General features: G+C 37.8%; 1 protein-coding gene across 2 annotated transcripts in view; it reads left to right on the top strand.

Moving 5' to 3' along the window:
* adka (adenosine kinase a) overlaps positions 1-14,871 on the top strand; it is a 162,965-nt gene that overhangs the window by 104,977 nt on the left and 43,117 nt on the right. For both annotated transcript variants that reach the window (XM_084093220.1, XM_084093221.1), the window contains exon 7: positions 12,071-12,241. In XM_084093220.1, the coding sequence (XP_083949346.1) occupies positions 12,071-12,241 (171 nt within the window). The remainder of the gene's footprint in view (positions 1-12,070; positions 12,242-14,871) is intronic.

The following is a 14,871-nucleotide window of genomic DNA, read 5'->3' as shown; positions in this document are numbered from 1 at the left end:
AAATCTTTATATAGAAAATATCAACGGAGAGGTGACAAGCTATAATTAAATCAACATGTAATCTGTTTATGCTCTTTAAAATGCAGCTAGATTGCAAGTTTTTTTGCTGTCAAACGCAGGTTATTATGCTCCACCAAGCTTCTCATTTTCTTCTTTGTTTAGAAAATGGCGTTTGCCTGATGTGACCTCGGCTTAATGTTTGGAAGTGTCCTGTCCGCTATGTGATTTTGGTTTATAGCGCACATCATGTGAGTTGCCGGCCCTCGCGTTGGGCGGCTGCTAATGTTTACAAAATAAATGTCAGGTTGGCTGAAGCCTGAGGTCCATCAACACACTAGCTCACAGTGGACCATGGCTCACTTCACAAAACCACTGTTTCCATTTAAGGCACTTGACCCAGATTTCTTAATGACCTTTAGAGTTATTTTATACAATAGTATGAGAAATGAGCTGAAAATAGTGACGGTTCTTGTTGCTTTGAGACGTTCACAGTAGAATAGGTTACGTCCAACTCTGACCATTGCCCATGTTGCCTCGCTGCATCTCTGGCCTTCTTTTCCCTTTATGACTGACTGATGTTGCTATCAAACACCCTGCCCACATTTAGTCTCATCGTTAGGCATTGACAAGAGGCACTGCTGTTGATGTTTTCATCAGGGACTCTCTCCACAGTTGCCGTCAGATGATTATTTAAACAGCCATTAATCATTAATGGCCCACTTTTGCATGCGCTCTTATGTTTCTGAGGGCGCCAGAGCCGGTTACGCTGCGTGGCACATCGCAATCGACAAACCGCCTTCAATACGGCTTATATTTCACTTTTAGCCTACGTCTCTACGCGAGGGCAGGCATCGAGTTTGACAGCCTTCACACTACGTTGGATGTGTTTACACATTTGTTTCCTGTGGCGTTCGAATGGGATTTGACAAGCCCGAAGAGCGTGTGGAGGATTAATAAGCCCAACGGTTCCTCAGAAAGACTTGAGACTGGTGTAGAATATGTATCCACTTAAAGCAAGATGAGGCCAGACTGTGTTCTTGGCTCGCGATTCCACATCTTCTGGCATCCCGACATTCAACAGAGTAAATTTGCAGTAGACAATAACATATTACCTCCTCTTGGCATTGTGCCGTAAATTAAAAGTAGGTTTTTCTGCTCTGTGATTATTACTCTTGGCTGCTTCAGCTTCTTTGGCTGTAACCCTAATAGTTATGAGCAATTCATTGAAACAATGTTAAACAGTGACTTGATGAAATCACAGCAACTGTTGATTTAAAGCGATTGTTCACCCAAAAATGAAAATTGTCATTTGCCCACCCTTATGTCATTCCAAACCCATTAGACTTCCATTCATCTTCAGAACACAAATGAACACACTCATAATTTTTGTCCATCAATTTAAAGTCCACACCACCAAAACTTTAACACATCAAAAAGATAAAAAGAGATTGCTTTAAGTACAATGCAGAGGTTGTAACATTCATATACAGCACATTAAATATGGTAAACGGCAGCTCTAACATGCGTACTTGATGCACAGGAACAAACCTCATGGGTTGTCGCATGTCAAACAAGCCCAGTTAATCTTCAATTTTACCATTTTTGATGTGCTGTATGCTCGCTCAATGTTTATATAAATGAAAGCCTAAATTAAATCCTTTCATCTCATGAAGTGATCCAGTCTCTTCAGAAGATGATACAATGTCTTATTTTACTTATTGCAATTTATTTGGATGGACAAAAAATGAATAATTAAATAATATCTTCATTTGTGTTTCGACAATGAATCATCTTATTAGCTTAGCTTTGAAACATCATTAAGGTGAGTAATTGATGACAGAGTTTTCATTTTGTGGTGAACTCTTTCTTAAACTGCAAAGATGTCTCACATTCGTCAAAATCTCATTGGTTGCGTATTAGCTGTTTACATTCATCTGCTTGTTTTTTTTTTGTTTTTTTTTACAAAAATATGTTGATAGCAATATTGTTCCAAAGTAGCATCTGTCCCTATACCAATGTGTTAAGCAGACTGTGCAACTCATCCAGGCGAGCTTTCAACAGCATTTTCAATTTACCTCACAAACTCCCAGCATGCTGAGGAGTGAGATGGATCCGGAGCTGGCACGTCAGGTGCCTCTTTGTCTTGTCCAACGAATCAAGCATTTTTTTCGGTATCTCAACAGCAGGTGAAAATCTAATTATACCAGAATAGCGAGAGGAGGCGAGCTGTTGCCATATTTTAGCAGCTCTTAATTGTGTGCTAAATAATCTGCCTCATGCACTCACTCCCATGTGGAGTCGCACCATGAAAAATGTCTCTGTGTCTGAAAAAGTCACAGAAAGATGTTTACTTTGTTTTCCCTCTTAAGCTTTCTTAGCGCTAGCACATTGCTCTCCCCATTTTGACGTCTTGTCAAACTGACATTTTAACAATAAAGGCAAAACAAACAAAAACACGCCGGTACACATATAACACCTTATCTGGAGACTCTTCTCTCTCACTACGGTAGATGTTTTGTCATTGGAGAGAGGTGATGAATTATTACTCTAGTACCTCAAGGCTTTGGACTCTCAACTTTTTTTTTTTTTTGGTCCGTGCTAAATCCTAGATAAATTCGCTCTCTGAACACTAAGTACTCAGCACGTTGTGCGAACTCGACAGCTTAAAGTTTTGATCTCTGGGGCTTCTGAGATATCCTGTGACTCTAATTATGTAAAACCCAGCAGTTTTCTTTAGCTCTCTGATGTCCATAATGGTTAACCTCCTCATAGGGTTAATGTGTCAGGTTCAGGGCTCTCTTCCTATTCCCTTCGTGCTTGGTGAGTGTAATTACGACCTGTCTTATGGTGCTACAAATGAGCGCTTTGGGCCTGCCGACCCTTGGCTCACAGAATAACACACTCCACCTGAAGTGGCGTTGGGAAGTGCACCAGGACGGATGGCTCTCTTTAATGGACTGACCGTCTGCGAGTGCGCCGACAATCCGGTAGTCGCGTCACGCACTGTGTCTCGGATACATGTCAGGCTAATGGAGGTGCTGATTATTTATTTATGGGCATAATTGCTAAATTGCTGATTACATATTTTTCTAGTGTCTAATTTCTTTACACAGTCATTTTTAAGGTTGAAGGCTGTGTCGGCCTGCCAGAAAACTGACCTCCCCTTTCCCTCCCACAGCTATTGTAGATGAATATAATAACAGCCTTGGTCTCCCTAGAGGACGGTGGTTAAGGCGTCTGGTTTTTTAAATGTATCTTGACTTGTATTCACCTGTACCTGTTCACTGAGAATTCATTGTTTAGCTAGTGATTCAATATATTACATTTATAAGCATCCTCCTTTCCTAACATTAAGATTTAATCGAAAATCGATACCATCAGCTGTGTTTATTTTAAACATGACTCTTAACATGAAATAAACGCTCAGATTAAGTCCATCGCGATGTGAAAATCTGGCCCACTTGCACTGATGGTCTCTGGATGTTTATGGTTGTCTCGGTGTTCATTATAAAAAAAAATGATTCTTTAATCAAGCACAGGCTTTTTCTTTTGGCATCGCAGTCAGATAAAGACACGTTTGATGGGGCCCAGGAAGAAATCGAAAAAGAATACCACGAGGGCTGGCAGCTGTTGAGCTTTCATGTCACAGGCTGCCTGCCATTAGACTGAGCAGCCCTGTAGAACATGTTTCTTAAGACAGGCAAAAAAGAACCAGATGTGATGTGGACTGTGAGGACTACAGTGTAGTAAGATGAGCAGAAAACATCAAACATCTTTCATTCCCTTTGGTATGCTCAATCCTGCGGTGTCTTCCTATTAAAATAGATGTATCTAATGTTAAATTGATGTAATTGAGACACTCTGAATAAAACATCTTGCACTGAGAAAATACCCCTTCTGTTTTTTTTCAACATTTTTTTAGACCGGATCTATTCATTAGGGGTGTAACGATACACTTATGTCATGATCCGATACAAATCACGATACTGAACTCACAATACTATACTATCGTGATATTTTAAGCCCTTATTTTTGATATTTTATGATGTTTTTTGTTAATTATTATTACTTTATTATTATTAAAATAATATTATTTGATTATTATCAGGACCCACAACTATTCCCCCATTGCATTATTACACATTATGTTCAACATTATATTTAGTAGTTTAATGTAGTAATGTCGCTAAAACTCTGTAAACTTTAATTTTCTTCAATGCAGGCGTTTGTTGGATCTCTTACAAAGACAAGCCGCCTGTGCACAGACTCTCCTGGTGCTCACTATGTCCTGCCTCTCCTGCTAGTAATGCACTATGCATAAGGATAAACCATCTAAAACGCTTTGAATAATCATACTACTAAAACTAAATGTGATATGGTGATTTAAATGATGTTTGCGCTTTCACTTTGAGAAGTGTCATTCCAGCGCGTGCTTTAAGATTTATAGAACTCTATTGATTATTATGATGCCTTTTATGAATTCTTTTGGATCTTTTAAGTTTTAGAGGAATGGACTTTAAATGGAGGGACACTGATTTCTCAGGTTTCATAAAAATATCTTCATTTGTGTTTGGAAATTGAATGAAAATTTTATAGATTTGAAACGACATGAGGGTGAGAACATGATGACAGAATTTACATTTTTGGGTGAATTATACTTTATAAATACAGTAAGCTGAGTCTTGGATAAAACTAACTCTATATCGTGAATCATATTTACATCAACGGTACATTTTGTCGCATTTTTATATTGCGATATAGCGATATAACGATGTATTGTTACACTCCTACTATTCATTTAAAAAAAAACATTAAAAATGCAATTCATACCATTGTGATGTAGCACCTGAGACAGATCAGACACACAGTTATTTGTTATATTTAACAAATAATCCACTGTACCCCTCACCTAACAAGCAGACCAATGAGCAACTAACACCCATAGCAACTAACACCAGGCCTCTGGTTACTGTGGTAACAAAGATAAGGTTTACAACTCAAAGGAATGTAGAGTTTCCATCTAAATTCACTTTGAAACAGACAAATGTACCCTTTTTCTATAAAATCCATCCTAATCCTATACCCTCTATATAATCATTTGATATGTACAACCATGAATCCAGTTGTCCTATGTAATCACATGTTCTTTTATAGTGTTTTGTCTGTGTATTAATCTAAACTCTTTGAATGAATGTTTTATCCTTAATGGTATCTGAGTTTATTTTAATGACCTGGATGATCATTTACATTATATGTCGATACCAATGCAACATATTAGTATTATATTATAAGAATCTTTAATAGTTTCTCAATTGACACCCAATCAAATTACTTATGCAAAACACCATTCTAAAAGACAAAGGATCTTAAAGTCCCTCCAAAGGAACAACTCCTTATTGGCTCACTCACCTCCCGAGGGTGTGACATCTTCACACTTTGAAAGATCACTGATCACAAGACCACGAGGATTCTGAGAAATTCCGTTGTGAAGATAATGCTGAGCTAGAAGTCCCCTAAGTTTGTGCCAAGCTCCAGCCTTGTCTTTCCATTCACCAAAGATCCTCTGACTCAAACTGGTTCTCTCTCATCAAGACAAATTCAGCAAAGATCAACTGGAGCCTCAACAAATTGGACAATTTTATTCAAATGGGCAAGACATGCAAGTATCAAACTTAGTCTCATTACCCTTTTAAAGAAGTGTGCGTTAGAACTAAGAAACTGATGGTTTGCTCAAGGCTGTTGATGGCTGAATTTCGAACAATGCTATAACTTCATGCTTTCCTATATTCTGCTTCTGCTCTATTTCCATTGCTTAACTGTCTGCATGTATGTATGTGTATTAGTCACATAGGTTAGTTAGATTTATTAACTAGACTAAACACTTAAAGTTGTTCTTGGTTCATATTCATATACTGGAGTCCCTAATCATGTAGATTTGGGCTACATGCTCAGAGTAGAGTAGAGTAGTACTGTGCAGAATGAAAGTTATTTACCATACACCGGAAATTAACATTTCTTAGAATTAATAAATAATGAATACTGAGTTTGCTGGACGAACAGGTTAGTTGATTGTATTAATTCTGCTACATCAGGTTAATTATATTAACTGATCAAAATATTTATAATTAATTATACCAAATTATAATGAATTATTCATATTTCCCTTGAGCTAATTTGCTATAGTGACTTTGACCACTGACTTACACTGTACGGAGAAAAAAAAAAAACATTCCTCAAAGTATCTTTCTTCAATCAATAAATTCCACTAGAAACAAACCTTGTTGTATTATTTTATTTTAATTTAATACTGTGAAGCTGCTTTGATACAATCTGTATTGTGAAAAGCGCTATACAAATATACTTGATTTGATTTGATTCATGTTTTACACAATTCATTCATACATGTTTAGAATGACACAAGGGTGAACTACCACTGTAACGATCATAAACCCTTTTACTGGGACAAATATTTTTTTACTAGATTAAATTGGTTGATCAAATCAGCCAGTCCCCAACCAGACTCCACTGTTTCTTTTGGTGGATGACAATCAGCCCACTCCATCCAGGGAAGTGAGGCTGCAGCGTATTACTTGTTTAAGATGGCTGCTGTGATAGCCAGGTGTCAGGTCAGTGCAATCTGCTCCGAGCAGGCCATGTATTGATCCTTCACACGGGACTCTTACAGAGATAAAAACCTGCGTATGACATGTGAAATGGTGAAGATTCTCATCTCAAGGGCTCGCTCTAGTACGGGGAAGTTCAAGCTGGCCTGCACCGAGCCAGCAGCAGCAGCAGGCTTCTCTTTCTCTGAGCACATGGGCTTGAGAGGGCTGTTTAGCATGCAGATTCAATAGAGAATGCTAAACACGGCTCTTTGAAGGGCTTTAATAAACTGGACCAGATGTCTTGTCAGCACTAGGGCCGTGTCTTCTGCCGCCGAATGGACTCGTCTAGATACATGCATTTCCATGTGACAGACAGCAGTAATTCATAAATGATACATTGTGCATTAAGGCGTCTTTGAGTGACAGGTGACCTTTCATGTTGAGATTGTGCTTTTTATTCAGAAGGATGTCCAGAGAATTGCGAAACTTTTGAAAGCGGGAGGACAGTACGGCAGGCTCTGGCACTCTTCCTCCTCAAAAATCTGTGAAGTGGCAGTGCCAGTGGAGTCGGGTTCAGGGAGAAAAGAGAGCGGCACATCCATTAAAGCAGATTCCCTCTGGCCATCTCTCCAACTTCAAACACACCAACATTAAAGTTCCAATAATGCAGTGGGCTTATTCTCCCAAACGATGCTCGCACATCATAGCCGGGGTGTGCTAATGACGGGGGTAATGCTGAGAGACGTACGCACGGATGGTCCATTACCTCTGCACAGACAGCATCTAAAGCTACCCAGGATGCTGTTGGGCGTGAGCTAGTATAACCACCCTAATGTTTGTTTTCGAAAGCATTTTTATTACGTCAAGCTATGTTACAGCAATATTATATGATGAAATGTGTATAACAAGCCATCCACAGTGTGCGTTGATTAGTTTTGATTTTTGGTTGATCAGTTGAGTGTTTATTTACCCTCACAATACTGTGGCAGTTATTTTTACAGTATACATGGTTTTATTTAATATCCTATTGGTTACATTATAATTATATAATATTACATCATAATTGTATATTAATATCATTTTATATATAAATCTATATTAAAGTTATATTAAAATTAGTTTTTTACACTTTGTATGCGTGCATATGTATTAAATGTATATTATAACGTATTTATATTTTTGTGTTTTAATATACACTGTTTAATTTAAGATATATTGTTATAATTGTCAAATTACAATTTATATTTTGTATTATATTATTTTATGTAATTTAATACTAGATTTATTATTTTTTACAGTTTATATATATACACACACACATAGATATACTAAATAAATGCTAAATTGTATAAAAATATTTAAAAACAAGATTTTGTCAAATAAAATCAGTAATGTTTTATTTTTTCACATTGTTGACACAAAATGACGTTTCACTGACAATGTGATGTTCATTTGTGATATTACAGCTATCAAATGTCATAACTTTTGATGACAGTTTTATTTATTTTTTTCGCATGCTGCATTTTAGATTGGTGAAGATGATGACATCTGTAATCATTGACAATAGCGGATGGATGTTTTGTAATGTACAATATGCTCACATGTGTCTGGTGACAGAACAAGACTCTCAGATTCCCTGTGTGAATGGTGTAATAGCTGACACAGTCACACTGAACACGTGAAGGTCACTTCTCTCCACTCTCAGCTACAAAAGCCTCATCTGTTTTAATGCAGTGCTCTGAGCTTTAGTAAGAGCCAGCGCTCCCCTAGCAGTGCACCCTTCTCTCGTTCACACACTCTCTCTATTGTGTTTCTCTCTCTATTTTCTATTTTCTCCCTCTCCGTGTCCTTCTATCCCTCTTAATCTCACCTGCACTGTATCTCTGAATTATTCTCTCAGTGCAAGAACTGTATCGAAGAAACAGGCCCAGTGTAGGGTTTCAGGTTTAAACGTGAAGGTGTTTCCTTACCAGCTCTGTATTCATTCACACAATGAACTGAGGAGCCTCTCTTGTTTCTCGGTAAGAAGAGTCCAGACAAGACCTTTGTTTTCCACTTCATCAGATGCAAGCATTTTTTTTTTTTACTCCTGTCCTCCTGGAACAAAGGCTGGAGAGCAGCCATCACATTGGGCTCAAATGGCTCTCTTAGACCGTCCTGTGCAAGCAAGGGGAAAATCACACCATGTCTTCAGATTGCCTTTCTGGGAGCATTAAATACTTGGGACACTCTGTTTTTGGATGTCTTACAATTATAAATTTCATACATAGTCATATTTCAAATGGGGTGTAAATGATTTTTGGACATGGTACCATGGATATACCACATGGTTTTTTGGTGTTTTTATCACTATTATTTTTTGTTGCTGGTAATTTTTTTTATTGCACTATGGTATGTAATGTATGGTAATGTATTGCCTTACAACTATGACAAGTTACTGCAACAGTACTCAGTATTTTATTATTATTATTATAATTTTTTAAATACAAGTACAAGACTTTTAGTTTTGCTCTATGGTATCATAGGTATAATTTCTGGGTGGGACATGTCCCCACCACTTTTTGACAGGGTCGATATTGTCCCCACCACTTTTTAAAACCTCTCGCTGCACGGATATACCTAATGCAAATGAAACGTATCCAGTTGACATTAATTTGTCTTAAATAAGAGGCGATCTGGCGCTGTAATGTGTTGTTTTTGAATTCATGCTGAGTGTTTGTTGCCAATGTTATCAGTGGCGAATGTTCTCTTTTGGCTCGTGCACAGACTTTACACAGACGAGTGCTTCAATGTATCGCTTAATGCCGATGCAGAGAGACTCTGTTCTTTCTGGTGAAATCACAAAACAAAATGTACACAGACATGTCCCTGCTTTTGATATATAATCATTGATTAACATCTTTGATTTTAAGGAGGAAAAAATAAACTATACACAGGCGGATTAGAATCTGTAACCTCTGACACACTTAACAAAAGTTCTACCACCAGACCATTAGGGAATACGAATACTGATTGCGGGTCCATGTATTTATTCACTAACGTGAAGAAACCTGGGACTAACAATATATTGTATTATAGTAGATGTAAGAATGAAACTATTACTTTAAACATGTTCTATGTCGACACATTAAACTTAATGTACTATTGAAACTGATTTCTGGACATATTGCTGCTTTTTTTTTCTACAATTTTTATCGTACATATCTGATATGGCATTGCGTTACCCAACAAACACACTTTATAAAACAAAGTTACACCACTGTATGGTATATATCTTAAAGAATCTTAGTCTTATCATCTGATACTATCTCTACATAAGGGTACAGCTACAGTACCTTTTATTTTATTTGTAAAATATAAATAAAAGGCCTTTAATGACTTTTTAACCAAATTACTTGTTTGTTTAAAAAATAGTTTAAAAAAAAAAAGTGTTGTATGTATATTTGTTACGTTTGCTCAGAGAGTGCCCTCAGCATAGGCATAAACAAGATGTGTAAGTGCTCCTCCGAGAGCCGTGAGACCTTGCAGTTGTTCCTGTATGAGGAGGTGGGCCAAGGTGCCCTTTGTTGTATTGGGTTGTCACTTTGAACTCTACTTGCTCTCTGATGGAAGTGCCAGCGCAATTATGGACTCCATTTGCCATCATTCATTCTCATCTCCTAAAACCTTAATCCTATTTGTGCCTCATCATACTCTCCATTATATCAAGCTTAGCCTTGTTTACTCCACTTGGAGCAGGAACATGCATTTTTCTTTTTCTTTCTGTTGCGTTATAATGCTGAGATTTACTTGTATAGAAGCTGCAAAAGCCTGCTATCATGTGTGGTTAATTATTTGTGTTCAGGGTTTGAAATTAACACCCGCCAACCCGCAAAATGCGGGTACCACTGTCAAATCACTTCCTGACATGTTATTATGTTTACTCACTTTGCTAGGGAAGTTTGTGTAAACCAAATTTACGCTGATTTAGTGCAAATACTGAACTCATGAGTCACCCTGATATATTAAATGCAGCGTATTGCGCAGAATCTGCTCATATCTGGCTTACTTGAACATGCACGTCACTATGCAACAAATAACGGCGTGCTTGTTCATTTGCATTGAAGCAAAAGCAAAGATTAAAAAGCATTTGGTTAACTGAAAAGACATTGTTATTTTCCAAGATATCCTACATTGTTTTAATGTTCTTTGCACTGTATTGATCTGTCCACCTATATATATATATGACTATATATATAATAAAATTTGGATTTCATACATTCATTTCTTATTCAAACTAAATCCTGTCATCCAGCTATCTCCTCCCTTCCTCTTTCATCCTCATCCTTTTCACCAAAAATGTATTTTAGGTGGACAGATCAATACAGTACAAAGAACATTAAAACAATGTAGGATATCTTGGAAAATAACAATCTCTTTTCAGTTAACCAAATGCTTTTTAATCTTTGCTTTTGCTTCAATGCAAATGAACAAGCACGCCATATTTGTTGCATACTGTAGTGACTGTAGTGTAATGTGCCACAAACAGGACTTTAATATCACCAACCATTCCCATGTTATTACGGTGTATCCATATAAATGGCCCACCCTGTGTATATATATATATATATATATATATATATATGTATATGTAAATATAAAAAGAGAGAGAGAGAGATAGGTGAAGATGCTGGATGTGGAGGTCCTGGGCTGGTGTGGTTACATGTGGTCTACGGTTGTAAGGCCGGTTGGATGTACTGCCAAATTCTCTGAAACGCCTTTGGAGACAGCTTATGGTAGAGAAATGAACATTCAATTCACGGGCAACAGCTCAGGTGGACATTCCTGCAGTCAGCATGCCAATTGCACGCTCCCTCAAAACTTGCGACATCTGTGGCATTGTGCTGTGTGATAAAATTGCACATTTTAGAGTGGCCTTTTATTGTGGCCAGCCTAAGGCACACCTGTGCAATAATCATGCTGTCTAATCAGCATCTTGATATGCCACACCTGTGAGGTGGATGGATTATCTCGGCAAAGGAGAAGTGCTCACTAACACAGATTTAGACAGATTTGTGAACAATATTTTAGAGAAATAGGCCTTTTGTGTACATATAAAAAGTCTTAGATCTTTGAGTTCAGCTCATGAAAAATGGGGGGAAAAACAAAAGTGATGCGTTTATAATTTTGTTCAGTGTATATATATGTATGTATAGAGATGTGACGTAGGTAATCTGACTTATTTTTTTGTTTTATTTTTTTTGGCTAGTAAAAGTTCTGAATGGCCGGTAACTTAAGAATTTAGTAGCCAAATTGGCCGGTGAGTGAAAAAGTCCTTTCATTGAAAGTCATTTCAAACCCTGTTTGTGTTGTATGTTTCTAGTAATGTTAAGAAACGAAACTCTAACCAAGTGATAAACCATCTGAGATGCCCTAGTCTCAAAAACTGCACAAATTTTGACTATCTTTTTTGTCTTATTCTGAAGGGGTTCTTCCTGACCGTGTCCTTGGAGTCGATCCTGAAGGTAGCCAAACAGGCTTCTGAAAACAACAAGATCTTCTGCTTGAATCTGTCGGCTCCATTCATCTGTGAGTTCTTCAAGGAGGCCCTGATGAAGGTTATGCCCTATGTGGACATCCTTTTTGGCAACGAGACGGTGAGTATCACATGACATGAAAGTATATATAAAAGAAGGTAGTTCCTACCCATGTCATCATGTAACACTTATCATCTATTGTACAGTTCTTGCTGTGTGCTTGATGTGGTCAGTTCCCTGAGAGGGGTCAGATGAGAAATTGCACATAGGTTTGAATGGACAAATAACTCAAGTTTGTTTATTTTTATTTTTTATTTTTTTAATTATACATGTAGAATAGTCATCTCACCTCAAATGCATTGTAATCCAGCACTGACTGTACTCATTGTGAGAGTAACACCACTCAGATAGCCTGCAGACTGGGCCATAAACAGCCTCTTACCTCAGCGTTTGAGACTAATGTTCTGAGTCATCGTGGTCTCAGATCCACGCTCTATTCTGTACGTGTGGTTGGTACGCGTTATAGACTAGCAGTGTGGGTTTGAGGTGTTTGACTTGTGCTGAGAGTCAGACCTGTCAAGTTAAAGCTCTATTTCTGAATATCTTAAGGGTAGGGATGGGTGATATGAACAAAGACTGTTGGTGTGAATAATTTTATTTCACGATAAAGGTATTGGTATATATAACTTAATATAGTTGTTTTTTGTTTGTTTGCTTTGTTTTTTGCACAGATGTTTTTTAATATTTGTATTTAGCATGGACCCATTAATTCTAGGGTAGGCAATTTCAGAAAAGCTAGAAATGGCAAGCTAGCTTTGAAAACTTAAGATCCCAACCTCCCTTCACGCCTCCTCCAAAACACATGATCCCAGCACAGTCAGAGCAGAGTCTGCAAAGCGTCACGAGAGATGGCGTTAAATTGTTTGCGAGAATGTTTCGAAGCACAACATTGCAATAATAATGAACGTAAACAACTTGGCGAGCTATGACTTGTACCTTCTGACTGCTGCAGATTCATTTCTCTGTTGATAGTGTTGCCATAGAAACGCATAAATCAGAGTCTGAGGAGGTGAACAACTCCGACTAGAACGTCACAGATTGCCATCTCGTAATTACGGTATTACGACATGGCTTGAACACAGCATAAGCTTGTTGTTTTGGTTCAGAAAAAACTAAAAGGTGGCTGCAGTTTGTTTGCAGTGCTCAGTGATTGTCCGTCTACAACTCTGCATAGCCTCATGGAACGTGCTGATGATGTGTGATTTCTATGCAAGCAGGGTGCGTGGAGATATGGAAATTCGGACCGAATCCAACGATTGAATGGACATTTTTTGGTCCTGAGCCTTCTACATAAAAATAAATAGAAAACATTTCATTTATTTGTAATAATATTTCTCAGTTTTATTTCTTTTTAATATAAATAAGATAATTTTTCAAAGTTATAAATAGTTGTGTACAAAAGGTACTTTCTTAATTGATTAGTTGTCTTTATTCAGAACTTGATAGACACCAAAGAAAAAGATAAAATAATAACAATACAGCTTCACGTTATGTAGCACTTAATGACAATTAAAGATACAAAAAGAAATTCTGCACCACTCGCTGAATTAAAAATGCACAAAATGAATTCATATGGCACATCTCTGTATTCTGATTGAATGAGTCACATTCAGAACTGTTCTAAAATAGCTAATACACTGTACACACACCAGCTGAATATATAAAAGCATGAAGTTATAACATTACACTGCAAACATAACTTAAGTTTCTCATTTTTAGACATGTTTAGCATTGTATTTTCATGTTTCTTTGCTGCTGTCATGTTTAAATTACATAAGCGGTCCTACCCAGTACACATTGATAGCAACATAAATATGTCTACCGGGATATAAAAAATCTTGACCAATTTCTAGTGTTGCATGTTATATATCCTCAATGCCCTTTATATACTGTTTCTGGTCAGATTCAGATTCTCTTTACCCAAACTATTAATAGAGCTGCTGTAGTTCCTCTTAAACTGACAGCCACAGTTTTGCTTTTTCTCAGGCTAATTAAATAGTGTATCTGTGGCGAGTAGCTGCAGTCTTTGTTGGGCGGTATTAATGCGTGTTAGTCTTTATGTATGCTTAGCTCTCTGTTGGTTGGTATGAAGTGTTTTGGCAGCTGGAGCTTGTCTGAATGTGTGTGTGGGCGGGATCTAACACAGACAGGCAGGCCTTTATCTGTGCTGACAGGGTAGGCGCAGCGAGAGACGTCCAGGCCCTGCAACAGCCTCACGCCCCCTTAACTGGCACACACTGAGTGTGTAATATCCAGGGAACGGCGTTGGTCTAATTGAGTCCTTCCCTGCTCCCCTCCTGCCTGCCTGCATGACATGAACCAGAGAACGTGAAACATTTCAGGAAATGTAATGGCCTCCAGTTAATTAAGTGAGAGCCGTGCAGTAAGAGCCAAAACCAGATGGCGCTGAATTTATGCTCGCCGAAATCGACGCACACAGCGGCGCGTACACAAACAAATGCGTAATCTCAAACAATTTGCCCTCCGTTTGCCACATACATGATAAAATTCAACAATGTGAATTGTCTGTGTCATTACAGATGAATTTGTTGAGCAGAAGGCTCAGACAATGTAGATAAATGGCATGATTAATTGGAACAGAATGAATAACCCTGACTGATGTTGTATAAGCAGTGATTAACTCGCGCTCAGAGCTCAGATTGTTTTAAATAACAGGGGAGTTAAAGCCA

Source organism: Abramis brama (genome assembly GCF_963993115.1).
Source record: "Abramis brama genome assembly, chromosome: 19".
NCBI classification, from domain to species: domain Eukaryota; kingdom Metazoa; phylum Chordata; class Actinopteri; order Cypriniformes; family Leuciscidae; genus Abramis; species Abramis brama.
The sequence above is the reverse complement of the archived record's forward strand: the minus strand, read 5'-3'. Positions and strand labels throughout refer to the sequence as shown.